Below are 15477 nucleotides of genomic sequence, written 5' to 3' on the forward strand. Positions count from 1 at the left end.
CATCTGTGACAGGCCAAGTGGGCAGCCCCAGGGACACTGCGCACAGAGAGGGGCCACAGAACTAGCCACACAGCTGCAGGTGACAGTGCTGGGGTGAGGACCCAGGCCCGCTGGCCTCTGTGCATCCCATTCCCCTCCCAACATCTCAGTGGCCACTTGGGGCTCAGGTTCATTGACCACCTTTTGTGCCCTGGGTTTGGGAGCGCCTGCAGGGTCATTCCGGAGGCTCCAGTTCTCAGACGCCCCAGGAAGCCACTGGCTGTAGCCACAGAAGTGGGGCTGGTGGCACAGACAGGCCCAGGAACCTGCCTGCAGCCTTCAGGGTGGGGCCCCGGGACGCTGCCTGCAGGCTTGAGTTTCAGCTGGGTCGTGTTGCATGTCAGATGGTGTCCTGTAACTGTGTCACCAGATCTCAGAGGTCCCCTCCCAGCCGCCCGCACTGAGGCCCTGAGAGCAGGACCTGCATGACTGGCTGACGTGGAGCAGGATGGGGAGGATGGGCTTGCCTCAGTGGAATCGGGTGCCTGGCTCTGGCCTCCTCTTTCACCAGCCTTTCTCACGCTCATGCCCGCCTCACCCCTCCAGGCCCTCTCTTTTATTCCTGTCATCCCACAGACTTCTTCAACTTGAGGGTAGGGACCAGGTGACTCACATCCAGTTCTCCAGAGCTCAACAAAGGGTCTGCCCAGACAACGTTCTCCATAGAGGCGTGCTGAATGAATGAATAAGTGAATGAATGGCAGGTCATGGTTGCAGTCCTCATGGAATCCTAACACTCCGCCTTTGCCCAAGCCCTTCGCATGGCCAGATGCGCCTCCTTCCCTCCCTCTCAGAGCATGTGGCCCTCCTCTCTCCGAGCTCAGTGCCAGGCCAGCTCTTTTTCACATGGGCCACAGTCCCCGCAATTGGCCATGGTCTCTCTCGCTCCCTTCCCCTCTCTCTCGGGGCCAGGCCTTGGTTTCTGCCCTGGTTACACTTTGGTCCGTGTTGTGGGTGGACATTGACCTGGGGGTGCTGCCTCAGCTGGAAAGGGGTGGGGAGAGACTCAGCTCTGCCACTGTACCTCTGGAGCGTGACTCCTCGCTGTAAACCAGCGGCCGGTCGTTCTGTCCCGAGGAAGTATAAAACCCAGCGCTGGCTGAGGAATGCCCAGGCTCCTTTGTAGATCTCGCAGCAGTAAAACAAAGGTCGGCCTTCATTGTATCAATGAATCCTCCCAACATCCCCAAGAAGAAGGAGCTGCCTCCTGCACACCTCCTACTGGGGATGTGCCTGCAACCAACGTACATGCCCTTGACTGGAATCGAACCCAGGACCTCTCAGTCCCCAGGCCGACACTTTATCCACTGAGCCAAACCGGCCAGGGCAAGGGACTCCCACATCTTACAGGGTCTCCTTCTTATCATTCAGGTCTGAGCTTAACTATCATGTTGCTCTAATTCCCATTTCGTAGGTGAGGTCGTGGAGGCTCAGGGAAGCAGTGACGTGCACAGGGTTACAGGGTCACGCAGGGGCTGAGTCGCCTCTTCTCTCTGAGCTGAGCGGTTCGGGAGTAATTATGGGCCCAGAGTTGGGGTCGAGTGGGGAAGGCAGACAGCTTGCCCGGGAGTCCTCTCTCTCTGGCCCACAGCCAGTGAGGGGACCAGGCAGAGGGAATTTTCCACCTGGATCAGCTTTTATGAGGAACAGGGAGCCTGGGGGAGAGGAATGTTCCGCTTGGGACTGGAAAGCCCAGGCGCGTTCTTCGATCTCACTGCCCGGCCCATTCATGCCGCAGGGAGAGCTGCATGAGGGCCTGACCTGGATTGAATTGCTCCTGGCCCAGGAGGTGCCTGGAAATGCCAGGGAAACCGGAGGTGTAGGCTGGCCTGGGCCTGAGCCTCTGAGGGCCTTGTGCAGGCCACCGCCCTGCTCTGGTCCTAGTCCCCCAGGTGAAGTGAGGGGTTGGGATAGGAGATCTCTGGGGTCTCCCCGTGACCAGGACTTCTGCTTCTGATTCAGACCTGGTCGGCTGTGCTCACCAGCGGGCCACCTGACCCATTAGCGAGTTCCTGCCACGGCCCCTGTAGGAGGCACCGCGGAAGGGACACCCCAGCCAGGGAACCTGGCCCCCAGGAGCACCCAGCCTGGGGCAAGTTGGGGGTGGGGGGGTCAGGGACAGAGCTGCACTCAGACAGTGGCAACCCAGGGAGAGAGGAATGTTCGCAGTGGGAGACCCAGGCCGCGTGGGGACCCAGAGGGGGCCCCTGACCCTGCTTGCGGTGGACGTGGGCTGGGGCGCAGGTGGAGCATGTGAGGGTGGGCAGCCGTGTCAATGAAGCTTTGGAAACTGGGGAACATCTGAGCTGAGCCTCAAAGGCTGATGGAAAGAAGGGAGAGGGACAGCACCAGCCAGTCACAGAGGGGTTTGGGGCCATGACCACCAGCCTCCCCTGTCCTGGAAGTACAGAGGTAACTGGAGCACAGGCTGGCGGTCCTGGTGTCAGGCTCACGCTGGCCAGGCTGAAGAGCATGTGTGTGGGGGAGTCAGAGAAGCGCTGAAAGCCCCAGAGTGGTGGGATCAGACTGGTGCCTGAGGAAACGCCAGGGGGTGAGGGGTGGGAGGGGAGGGCTGGAGGGGAGGTGGAGGACAAGCAGGGGGCAGGGACCAGGTGAGAGCTGGTGTTCCGGATCAGCGCAGGGGCTTGGCGAGGAGGGCGCTTTAGAGGATTGAATGGGTAGGAGTGGTGACCAGTTGGATTGGAGGTGAGATGGGATGGCGGGGGGGGGGGGGGGGGGCCGGGGGAGGGGGGGGGCGATGCCAGATTCCTGCTAGCATCTAGCCGCAGGGGCTGGTTCTCCCAGAGAGACCTGGAGGAGAATCATGACTTGTCCATCACACCTGCTCAGCAAGTCGGAGGCTTGAGCTGGGAGGTGGTGGAGGGTCCTCTACACCCGCCTCCCCAAAGTCAGGTTCCTGCCAGGTCCTGAGGCTCCCAGGGTTCTGGCATTTGGGAGGAGGGAACGGGCCCCAGAGGCCTGTGGGGGCTTGACTCAGGCTGTGGCCACACCCCAAAGCACAGGTCAGACTCACTTCCCTGGAGGGCTGGCATTGTGAGGAGAAGGTGCTGGAGGCTAGTGGGAAGGTGAGGGGCAGGGGAGAGCAGGGAGAGGCTTCCAGTGCTGGGAGGAAACCTGGGCTTTGCAAGTTTGTTGAGAGTCAATGCTGTTGGCCAGATGCTCCACCGTCTGCCACCCGGTGGCAGCAGGGAATATTGCAGGGAAGAGGAGGGGAGCCGGAGGGCAACCTGTCCTGTTTCTGCTTCAGCTCAGCAGTGAAAGCGCCCCGGCTCCACGGGCATCAAACCCGTGAAATACACCCCGAATGGGTCCACTTCTCCCCATCTCCACTGCTGCCGCCCTCCTTCACCAGCCTCAGCCTGTGCGTGTGCCGTTCCCTGGACCTGGAATTTCCTCTCGTGGGGACTCCCACATCATTTTTTAAATTTTAATATATTTTATTAGTTTTCCACAGAGAGGAAGGGAGAGGGACAGAGAGTAGAAACATCGATGAGAGAGAAACATCGATCAGCTGCCTCCTGCACATCTCCTACTGGGGATGTGCCCGCAACCAACGTACATGCCCTTGACTAGAATTGAACCCAGGACCTCTCAGTCCCCAGGCCGACGCTTTATCCACAGAGCCAAACCGGCCAGGCCAAGGGACTCCCACATTTTACAGGGTCTCTTTCTTATCATTCCGGTCTGAGCTTAACTATCACCTCCTGGGAGAGGTGGCCCCTGACCACATTGTCTAACGTCGCTCCCAGGTGGCTCTCCATGCTCTGTGCCTGTTGCTTTATCCCTGGAACTCTCTGAAGTTACTTTTTGTGCATTTGTTTACCGGAGTCTAGATTGGAAGCCAAGGCTAACAAGTATTACACTTTCCATCCCATCCCGCAACGTGACTGGGGGACCCTCATCCCCTTTATGACAACCTTATGGGGCCACAGTCCCTGGCCTGCCTGCCTCTTAGGTCTGTCGAGAGAATCCCTAAGAGGAGGAGGAGGAGAGGCCCCTGGGGGTTGGGCCGGGCATAGGCTCAAACCTGTTAGTACGGATGGTGTTTGGATGGCGTTTGGCTGCGGAAGAGACCAGAACCCTTAGCAGGGTCGCACGGACTGGGGGTTCCCTTCTATCCAAGCCCTTCCCCCCATCCTCCCGCAGCCTGGAATCAGGAGCGTACCCTGACATAAGCCCCTGTGCCTCCCGCAGGAACACTGGATCACCCCGCAGAAGGCCACGCACATCAAGCCCATGCACCCCACTTCGGTCCACGGTGTGGAGGACATGATCCGCCTGGGGGACCTCAACGAGGCTGGCATCTTGCGCAACCTGCTCATCCGCTACCGGGACCACCTCATCTATGTGAGTGCCGCCCGCCCGGCTGCCCCGGGCCCCAGTGCCACCCAGGGGCCCAGCCTCCAGAGACTTCCAGGCCTGCTGCTGGCCACCGGCCAGGGACCCCTCTGCCCGTGTCCCTGGGGCTGGCTCATCCTCTCTTTGGGGCCGTGGCCTGTGTGGTCTGTGGCTGGGGAAGGAGGCTGTTTGTACCACAGGTTCATGTGCCTCCGTAGGTCTTGGAACCACAGGGAAACCAGGGCAGAGTTGGTGAGAGACTCAGTGATTTGCCCAGAGACCGGGAGCTGCTGCCCCGCCCACCTGGGTTTGCTGTGGGGTCAGGCCTGCTATTGGGTCCACAAGGTGAAGAGAGGAGGGGCTGGGAGCCATATCCTCAGGCAGGGGATGGAGGAGGGAACGTGCTCCTTGACTCCCCTCCCCCAAACCTCCATATTACACCCCACACTCCACCTGGAAACTCAAGACAAAGACAGTCTCACCCAGACAGGACTGAGCTGATCCCAACAGGAGGAGGGGCCCATGGGCGTTGAGGGTGGGCAGTGCCCATCAGAACAAGAAGGGCCCACAGAGATCATTTAATTAGAGGTTCTCACACATTTTGACCCAGGAACCCTTTATGCTCTTAAAAATAATTGAGGAGACATAGCCGGTTTGGCTCAGTGGATAGAGCGTTGGCCTGCGGACCGAAGGGTCCCAGGTTCGATTCTGGTCAAGGGCACGTACCTTGGTTGCAGGCTCCTCCCCGGCCCAGGCCCTGGTCAGGCCTCGTGCAGGAGGCAGCCAATCAATGTGTTTCTCTCACATCAATGTTTCCCTCTGTCTTCTCTTTCTTCCACTCTCCCTAAAAATCAATGGAAAAATATCCTCGGGTGAGGATTAACAACAACAAAAAATTATTGAGGACCCCAAAGTGTGTTTATATGAGTAATGTCTACTGATATTTACCACATTAGAAATTAAGACCGGGAAGCTTCAAACATTTTATCAATTCATTTAAAAATAACCATGACAATCCATGACAAGGTAACATATTTTTATGAAAAAGAGCTATATTTGCAAAAAAAAGATAATGAGATGCGTGACATTGTTTTACAATTTTTTCAAATATCCTTAATGTCTGGCTTTAATAGAAGACAACTGGATTCTCATATCTGCTCTGCATCCAGGCTGATGTTTTAGTTAGAGCATATGAAGAATATCTGGCCTCACTGATACGCAGGTGGAAAAGAAAGACCTTGTGGACCCTCTAAAAGTGTCTGGGGACCCTCAGAGGTCTTTGGGCCACACTTACAACTGCGGATCTACTCCAACAGTCCCATTTTACAGACAGGAAGACTGACACTTCACGAGATTTAGCCAGGCCCACAGCAGTGTGCAGGGAGAGAGCGGAGGGAGCCCCGGAGGCCAGTCCCCAGGCCCTGGGCAGGCTGGTATAGAGGGCATGCTCAGGGGGCTGTGGGCTGACTAGTGCCTGGGAGAAGTGCAGAGAAGGTTCCGAGGGATTTGCCGGAGGGAGGTGTCACTCCCAGCTCGGGGAGGGTGGTGGGGCTCCTGGAGGTGGGTGAGGCTGGCTGGTAGAGATGGCATTCAGGGAAGGGCACTGCATGCCTAGAGGCGGAGGCAGGACCACGCCTGGTGAGTGAGCGGCTCGGAGTAGGAGTCGCTCTGGTTGTCAGGACCGTGAAGGGGAGCCAGGGGTTGTCCCTGAGGAACCACAGCAAGGTGCTCTCCAGACAAGGGGCCCATCCCCTCAGAAGCCCGGGCACTGTGGCCCCAGAGCTGCTGGGAGGCCCTCTGCCTCCCTCCCCACGCTGGGTGCCTCTGGGCCTTCAGGCTCCCAAGGAGAGGCTGTGTCTGGGCCCTTGGCATCCACCCCTGGCGCAGGCACAGCAAGCGGCTTTCACAGGGAGCCCTTTGCACTGACAGGGGGTGGGGCTAGGATTCGAGTCAAGGCCAGAGATTCCCCTGAGGGCCCACTGGTGTCTGCACCCCAGTGTTGGCAGTCCCCCCGCCTTGCTCCTCCCTGGGTGGCAGGTGGACGCCGCGGGGTCCAGGGCTCTCCGTGGCCACTCCCTCAGGCTGAGTGGAGGCTGGCACTGGGTCTGGATGCGGCAGGGAGGCGCCCACCCGCCTGAGGTCACTGCCAGAGCCACTTCCTGACCCACCCTCCTGCCAGGGAAGAGCTGAGGGAGGTGGGAGGTGGCTCCACCGTGGACCCTGCAGACCGTGTCTGAGAATCACTCTGAGGCCTGGAGGTGGTCATTTTACACACAGTTCAGTGATTTTGCAGACAAACTGGTGGCTCACATGGGAGGCAGTTGGTTCGTAGACTGAATCAAGGGAAAAGGCGAAGACGGGTTCAGAAGGGCTGCGGGTGGGGAACTTAGAGAGTCCCAGGTCAGTGAATCCTGCTTGTGATTGTCTGGCAGCTGGCGGAGAAAGCAGCTGGACATTGTGTCCTTCAGAAGACCTACTAGGGGTCAAAGAAAACCATTCCAGAGTTTGTAGATTCTCCAGAAAATCCTGGGATTTGCACCCTTTGCCTCATCGGAAGAGTCACTAGTAACCTTTCTGACCCCTTTTCTGGGTGAGGGAGAGGGGCAGGGAGGGGAAAGGGGACGGAGTCACCTTCATTCCGAGGCTCTGGTCAGAAAACCAAGCCATGGACCCTGGGAGGCCCCAGCCTTCTCGTCCATGGGGCTCAGATTCTGGGTGTCTGGGAAGTCGTGCTCAAGAGCTGTAGGGTTCAAGGGAGTTTCCTGGACTTGGTGGCTCCACGGTTCTGTGACTGGGTGGGTGATGTGGAGGAGAGCAGGGTCTGAAGAAGCAGCTGGGCCGGGCCGTTGTCCCACTCAGAAACCGTACCTGTCCCTCACCATGGCAACCCTGGTCACTTCATGGCTTGGGTTACCCTGGGCACAGCCTCGCACACCCAGGATTTCCTCAGATTACCGCACCGCTCACAGCCATGAGCGGGGGACACCCTGTCCCCGATTGTCTGCCCTGGGCTTGCCTGCTCCAGCTGGCCCACCCCCAGGAGCCCGAGGGACAGACAGTACCCAGGCCACAAATCGGCCCAGGCACCCCAATAGGAGAGGGCCCTCCAAGGAACCTGGCAATCTCTCACTGGGGACCCAGAGGCCAGGGGCTGTCCCTGGGTTCTGCAGGGAACAGGTGGCAGGGCTGACAGGGACCAGGGCTTCCTGATGTTGAACAGAGGTCTGGGAGGCTTGGACCCAGGTCTTGGCAAGCGGCCTTTGTGGAGTCTCTGCCACTCTGGTCACAGCCTTCCCTCCAGTGCAATGAGGAGATTCTTGGGTGGCACCTCTGTGACTCTGGGGAGGTATGTGTGCCCCAGGATGTGTTTTGGTATTCATGGTCTGCTAAGGTAGAGGCTGCAGGCTGGCAGGCCTGAGGGCTTCCTGGAGGAGGTGGAGCTTGAGGTAAAATGGATTCCTGCCACATCTTCTGGGGGGGGGGGGGGGGTATCTCTGGCCCCAGGGAGGCCCCTGATCTCCCCCTGGGGACCTGGAGGCCCCTAGGGACCTTGTGTGCTGTATTGGGGCTTGGGAATCGTCCTTATCTGTCCTCCAGCTCGGCCCAGGGCCCCACAGGGCAGGTTTTATTACTGGAGACTTGAGCAAGAGGCATGCGCTGGGCAAGTGGGCAGTCACTGTCTGCTGACTGTGGGCTCTCCGAGAGAGAGGCCAGAGGGCTCGGGAAGCAGTGCTGAGAGTCTCGGGGGATGGATGGGCACGAGGCCCAGGGAGGGGCAGGCGGGCCTGGTCTCAAGCTGGCAGTGGCAAGCCTCTTGCTTCTCCTACTCCCCCCACCGCCAGCTCCACAGTCCCGCAGGTGCATCCTGAGATTTGGGGAGGTCCAGGTGGGAGAGCGAGAGCTGGGGCTCTGGGCCCAGGTCCCTTGCTCATCCCACTCCCTGCTTATCTGCTGTGTGATCTCGAAGCCTCTCTCCTTCTTGGAGGCACAGTTCTCCCTTCTGAGAAGGGAACGTGACTGCACTTCTCAGCGGCCTTCTGAGGAGGTGAGGGGCGATGCTGTGGAAGCTGCAGAGTCCTGCGCCCAACGGGGTCCTTCCCGTCAGCTGGAGTGTCCTTGCCCTTCTGCGGGGGAGGGTCCTCTCACCGAAGGAAGAGGCCTTGTTTTTATTATTTATTTTGAAATGGGTATATGTGCTACAGATTAGAACGTTTTCCTTCTGCCACACAGAGAACCACTGCCATTAACTTCCAATCGATCCTCCAGTATACACAGGGGATTGGTTCCAGGACCACCAGTCAATACCCAAATGCATGGATGCTCAAATCCCTTATATAAAAGGGTGTGGAATTTGCATATAACCCATGCACGCCCTCCTGTATACTCTAAATCAGTGGTCGCCAACCGTTCAGACCTCATGGACCACCAGTGGTCCGCAGGCCACCGGTTGGCAGCCACTGCTTTAAATCATCTCTAATGGTACCTGATACAATGTAAATGCTATGTAAATAGTTGTTATTGTTTAGGGAATAATGGCAAGGAAAAAAGTCTATACATGTTCAGTTCAGACCCAACCAACATTGGCCTAACTACATAGTATGTCAGCAACAACGTAACTTTTTCTGAATATTTTTGACTCATGGTTGGTTGAATCAATAGATGGGGAATCTGTGGATATAGAGGGCTGACTGTATATGTGTATCCTATATAATAAAACCCTAATATGCAAATCGACCAAACAGTGAAACGACCAGCGGAATGACTGGTGAACAACCAGTCGCTATGACACGCACTGACCACCAGGGGGCAGACGCTCAATGCAGGAGCTGCCCCCTGGTGGTCAGTGAGCTCCCACAGGTGGAGCACTGCTCAGCCAGAAGCCCAGCGAGCACAGGGGCAGTGGTGGGAGCCTCTCCTGCCTCCACTGCAGGAGGGTGGTAAGGAGCAAGGGGTCCGGGACTGCGAGAGCCCTGGACTGCAGACTGCGAGAGGGACTGGATCTAAGCCAGCAGGCAGACACCCCCCAAGGGGTCCCCCCCCTCCCCAGTGCTCGAATTTTGTGCACTGGGCCTCTAATATATATATATATATATATATATATATATATATACACACACATACATATATAAAATATGTATATATATATACACACACATATATATACGATATGTATATGTATATATATATATATATATATATATATATATATGATATAAAATAATGTGTATACACAATTAAAAATTTTTGTCTATGATGGTAACATTGCCCCCATACTGTTCCATACTTTTCCACTGGCCACATGTCTGGGCCATCCTTCCCGTCAGCGTAGGTAAGGCTGCCTCAGTGTTGCTGACAGGCCTGTCCCCTGAGCTCCCTTCCCTGCTTTTTCCTGGGCAGCAGGGACTTTCCTCACCCATTAATGTAGTCACTCTTTCCATTAGTCAGCACTTGCTGAGGGCCCTGCGTGCTGTGCAGGGTGTAGGGGAGAGCGAACCAGAGCTATAGTGGAGTCAGGTGGGCCGGGGTGAGCTGTGCTGGGAACACCGGAGGGTGCAGCTTCCTGCAGGCCCTCTCAGTTTAGCCTGGAAGATGAGCAGGAGTTCGCTGGGTGAAGAGGCAGGGGATAGAGTGTGGGGCTTTTAACTGAGGTGTTTAATATGGAGGGCGCCTCTGGCTGTGGGCTGGTGAGGGCCAGGCTCGGGGTCTTGTGGGCTGTTGTTTAAAAGCTGACCCTGCTCGCAATGGAAGGTAGATGGGAGTGGACAGGGTGGAACCCGGGAGCCCAGCAGGGAGGTGCTTGGCCAGCAGGGGGGTGGCCATGCTGATGGAGAGAGGTGGGCTGTATGCAGGAGCGAGAGGTGTGGAGGGAGCTCCCAGGCCCTGCTCTGCCTGGGGAAGGGTGGTGGTGGCATGTGGGCAAAGCTGGGAGGCTGAGGAGGAGCCCCTTGGAAGGGAGAGGAGGTCTGGTCTAGACAGGCCGGTGGACGTCAATGGGGACATCCAAGAGGCAGGGGACTGAGGGCCTGGTGCCCAGGAGGGCCCAGTGGAGAGGCCATGGGAACCCTGGTGGGAGGAGGGGGTGGGGCCCAGCCCCAGGAAGGTGCTCCTGGGGTCTCAGCAAGCCCGGGACCTCTGGCACTGCCCCTGCCCCACCCAGTCACGGACCTGGCTCTCAGACCACCTCTGTCTGGCTCCCTGTTGACTGAAATTAGGTCTGAAATACCGTCTCTGCCTGCAGCCTTTGCAGCAGCATCCATCTCCCCGCAACTGCAGGGCGGCCTTTCTCCCAAATGCCATGCCTTTCATGCTCGATTCTCACTGAGAGACCTGCCCCCCTCCTCACCTCCTTGAGCTCCCAGAGCCCCAGGCTTTCCCCCCACGGCCCCCAGGGTTGGGCTGTCAGTGGCCCCACGTGCCTCAGAGAAGGGCTCTTGAATGACTGCATGGAGCCAGCCTCATGCCACGTGGTGATCAGGGGCCAGGCGGGTGAGCAGATGCTTTAAGGGGGTGTAAGGAGGAAGGAAGGGGCACTTAGGGCAGCTGCTCTGCACCAGGCACCTGCAAAGGTTATGCCCTTTGGTCTTTACAACAGCCTGGGAGGTAGACGTTAACCACCCCCCTTTACAGATGAGCAAACGCAGGCTGGAGACTCGAAGTGATCTGCCAGAGATGCTCCTTATGGTCACTCACCCCCCGGGGCCCAGAGTCCAGCTGGTTCCCACCACTGGGCAGGGCTGAGCTGTGGGGGAGGATGGCTGAGGGGGTTCCCGGGCTGCGGGTCAGGTCGGCGGGTTCTACTCTGAGCAGTCAGCCCAGCCCTGGGCTGGTGGGGTTGTTGGTGGAGAAGGACCTTCTCTCCCTGTTCCCCACCTTCCAACTTCAGACCAGCTGTGCGGGCGGGTGAGTGTGGCACGGAGCCGGCCCAGCTCTCCATGCCTGCTTGGCCTGGCCGCTCCTCTCCAGCCTCCTTCCCCGTCTGCGTCCTGCCCCGTCTCTTCCTGCTGGGGCTCCTGCCCATGGTCAGCTGGTCAGTGTGGTGAGGCTCAGCCGCTCTGGCTCGTGCTGCTTGAAGGAAGAGTCTGGAGGGAGAGGAGAGTCCTCTGGGCCCCAGAGAAGGGTGCTGCCAGGCCAGGTCCGTCCAGGGCGGGCAGAGCTGGGACTGGAGCCTGGGTGTCAGGCGCCCAGCCCAGGGCTTCCAGTGGCCACACCTGGCCCCGGGTGGGCGTTCTCCCTGCCAGCAGCAGTGCCTTTCCTGCATGGCCACTCAGGCTGAGGCTGCTGGGGGGACACTGAGGCCTAGGCGGGTGGGGATGGCGGACTGTCACCTCCCTGTGAGGTCACATCTTTCTTCAGCCTGTCCAGGCCCAGATGTCAACACATTTATCACCAATTACAGGCTGGGCCTGGTACTTTCGGGTGGGGTGGGGAGCGGCAGGAGGAGGGAGGAGTAGCCCTGGGTGCTTCACTGTGTCCTGGGGGCTTGCTGTCCCCTGAGTGGCAGGGCCAGGCCCACAGCAGGACATTTTGCACAGGTGGCCGTTCTGTGCACTAAGCGGGGAGCCCACAGACAGAGGCTCTCGGAGGGGCCCCTGGCCCTGAGCCTGCACTGCCCAGATGTCTGGAGGTGCCCCGTCCCCAAGCCCAGGGGCAGTGCTGCAGGGACTGAGGCCCACCCAACCCAGCCACACCCCCTGGCCCCTTCAGCTCCTGTGGCCTGGTTCCCCTCCCTCTGTTCTAGAAAGGTCCGGTTTAGAATTTCACTCTAAAAGTTCGGGCTGTGGGGCTGGGGGGCAAAGGTGGGAGCCAGCATTTGAGGAGTACCTACAGTATGCTAGGAATTTTCTTTCGTTTTCATAAACAGTTGATTTATGCCCATTTTACAGATGAAGATAAAGAAATCAAGGCTCAGAGACCCTTTCTCCCTCTCCCCTCACTTCCTTCCTCCCTTTATCAAATGTCCCTGACACCTCCTCTGAGCCAGGCCCAGTGCTGTCTGAAGACCCGCCCCCAGGTCATAGGGAGGCAGAATTCTGGCACCAGAGCCACGTGGCTCCAAAGCCAGTGCTGTCCCTTCCGGAGGGAGGGAGCAGACAGAACCCGAGAGCTTCTGGGGTCAGAGCCTCCCACGGGGGCCGCGGTGAGCTCCCTGGTCCTTGCTCTCCACAGACGTACACAGGCTCCATCCTGGTGGCTGTGAACCCCTACCAGCTGCTCTCCATCTACTCGCCAGAGCACATCCGCCAGTACACCAACAAGAAGATCGGGGAGATGCCCCCACACATCTTCGCCATTGCCGACAACTGCTACTTCAACATGAAACGAAACAGCCGTGACCAGTGCTGCATCATCAGGTGGGCGGCCCAGCACCAGGGTGGAGGTCCAGGCTTAACCCTGAGAGCGCTAGCTATGTGCTCCTGCTAATGTCTCGTAGTATAGAGAATCACCTCCCCTTTCCCAGGTCTGATATCTCTATTAATGCGACCCAAGCTCATGTTAGCTTTTGAGGCCAACCTTACTAGTATTGACTGCTGGCTCCTATTAAGTTAGGGTCAGTGGAAAGCTCAGGATCCTGTTCTCTCTTGGGCAGAGGGTAAAAGGACAAAGCACGATCCAGCATCTAATACGTGCCATGCTATATGGCAAGTAGGGAGGGAGGGGTGTGCATGTCGGAATGAAGGGGAAGGAAAGTAACCTCTGGTTGTGGCAGAGCAATGAACTCCTCTAGCCTTCCCAGCCCTGGATGGTCTCTATTGTCAGCCCATTACACAGACAGGGGAGGGCTCGTGGGGGAAGCAGCTTGGGCTGAAGCGCTAAGAGGAGGGGGACAACGCAGACTGTGACAGGCCCTGCCTGTGTCTGGGTGTCTGCAGTGGGGAGTCTGGGGCAGGGAAGACAGAGAGCACGAAGCTGATCCTGCAGTTCCTGGCGGCCATCAGTGGGCAGCACTCGTGGATCGAGCAGCAGGTGCTGGAGGCCACCCCCATCCTGGAAGGTAGGGCCAGGGGCCGCAGGGGAGGGCTGGGCGGCTGGGCGGGGGCTGACCTTGCCCGTGACCCTCTACCCACCCTGAAGCCTTCGGGAACGCCAAGACCATTCGCAACGACAACTCAAGCCGCTTCGGGAAGTACATTGACATCCACTTCAACAAGCGGGGTGCCATCGAGGGCGCCAAGATCGAGCAGTACCTGCTGGAGAAGTCGCGCGTCTGTCGCCAGGTGGGCCCAGGCCCGGGGCAGAGCTGTCCCTCACAGAGCCCCGAGCCGCAGTGCTGCGTGGGATTCACACGTCCGAGTAGCCTCAGTCGTCCCTCGGCGGCTGCCTGCTTGCATGCCCGAAACCTACCATGGAACCACCATGGGAGCTTTTTCATAGAAGCCACTTGTTCAAACAGCAAACCGTGTGGCCAGGCTTCCTGATTGGTTCCTGGCGGCCTCCCCCTGTGCTCCTGCCCCCAACACCTGTGCCCCATTTTCAGGCGCCTGACGAGAGGAACTACCACGTGTTCTACTGCATGCTGGAGGGCATGGGCGAGGACCAGAGGAAGAAGCTGGGCCTGGGCCAGGCCTCCGACTACAACTACTTGGCTATGGTGAGGCCCAGGTGGGGCATCCAGGGAGGGGAGAGCCATCCCAGTGAGGCCGGGGTCAGCCCACCCAGCCCCTCCCCAGCCCTAGGCCGGGTGGGTGGGAATTTCCATGTGGGCTTTCTCCCATCCTCTCGCCGGCCCCACCCCCAGCCCACCCTGGGCTTGTGTGTGCCCTAAGGCCTGTTCCCCACGTGGGTACACACCCGCTTGCACACACATCTAGGCAAATTCTCCCCACAGACACGCGTACATGTGTGTAGACGTCCCAGACCCAGGGACATATACACACACACACACACACACACATACATGAGCCCGCCTGTACACATATACTGTATTAGTGTAGTGTAAAGACTTGAAGACTGGGGCCTCTGCCAGGCCCCCAGGAGTGCAGGGTGCAGGACACGGTGGCTTCATACCCGAGGGCTCGCTGATTACAGGGCTCTGGTGCCAGCCTCTTGCTGCTGGCAGGCCACCAAGGAGAAGTGGACCCAGGGCCATTGCTACCACAGCAGGCTGGCTTGTGGGGCACCAGCTTCCTTAGTCCTGGGGAGACCCGATGGCTGGTTGCCTGGAGATGGGCTGAGCTGTGTGGACACAAGGGTGGGCAATGGCACCTGAGGGATGTGGGACAACGAAGGTGCATGTATGTGTGTTGTAGGTGTAACACGTGCACACACACACACACACACACACACACACACGGGTCTACAGGCACACACAATGGGGCAGGCCCTGCCAGTGCTCCTTCACCCCAGGCTGCACGTGGTGAAGGGTTCAAGTCCCTGAGGGTGGGTGTCCCTGGGTGGAGGGGAGCATGGCAGGGCCTTGGTGCTGTGCCTGCAGCAGGGTGATGGACCAGGCCTGTTGTCAATGACCCAGGCCTCTTACTCGTGGGAAATGGGGCATCCAGGGTTTCCAGATGGAGGAGATGTGTTCCTGAGCAGCCCACGTGGGTGCTTGCTAGCCTTCCTGAGAGTCATGGTGCCCGTTAGGTGAGGTCGGTGCCCGGAGCCAGGCTGCTTGGCCGGGCAGTGAGGGCCCCCCCCCATGCCCTCCTTCACCCACTCTCCCCCTCCTGCCCACCAGGGCAACTGCATAACCTGTGAGGGCCGCGAGGACAGCCAGGAGTATGCCAACATCCGCTCCGCCATGAAGGTGCTCATGTTCACTGACACAGAGAACTGGGAGATCTCGAAGCTCCTGGCCTCCATCCTGCACCTCGGCAACCTGCAGTACGAGGGTGAGGGGCCTCCATGCACCCCACTCCCCCAACCTTGTACTGGATCCTAGAGCAGCATGACGCCTAGCCGTCCAGGGGGTGCTGGTGGCTCAGTTCTGTCTCAGTTTCTGTCGCATGTGCCTGTGGGAGATTTGAACAGGTCCCCTAGCCTCAGGTGTGGTTTAACTCAGGTGCTGAAATTCCACCATAGAGATGTATGGATACAGTGTAATGGGGGATGACTATTGGCCCTTTATTTAAAAAAATATTT

At 58.5% G+C, this 15477-nt stretch overlaps 1 protein-coding gene across 1 annotated transcript in view; it reads left to right on the top strand.

Annotated features, from left to right (window-relative positions):
* Positions 1 to 15477, top strand: part of MYO7A (myosin VIIA) — a 78485-nt gene that overhangs the window by 13685 nt on the left and 49323 nt on the right. The window contains exons 3-8 of the mRNA XM_070426867.1: positions 4255 to 4407; positions 12565 to 12749; positions 13269 to 13390; positions 13471 to 13613; positions 13874 to 13987; positions 15074 to 15227. Coding sequence (XP_070282968.1) covers positions 4255 to 4407; positions 12565 to 12749; positions 13269 to 13390; positions 13471 to 13613; positions 13874 to 13987; positions 15074 to 15227 — 871 coding nt within the window. The remainder of the gene's footprint in view (positions 1 to 4254; positions 4408 to 12564; positions 12750 to 13268; positions 13391 to 13470; positions 13614 to 13873; positions 13988 to 15073; positions 15228 to 15477) is intronic.

This window comes from Myotis yumanensis, unplaced genomic scaffold (assembly GCF_028538775.1).
Source record: "Myotis yumanensis isolate MYYU_CA2020_CCGP unplaced genomic scaffold, mMyoYum1.0.hap1 SCAF_10, whole genome shotgun sequence".
Lineage (NCBI taxonomy): Eukaryota > Metazoa > Chordata > Mammalia > Chiroptera > Vespertilionidae > Myotis > Myotis yumanensis.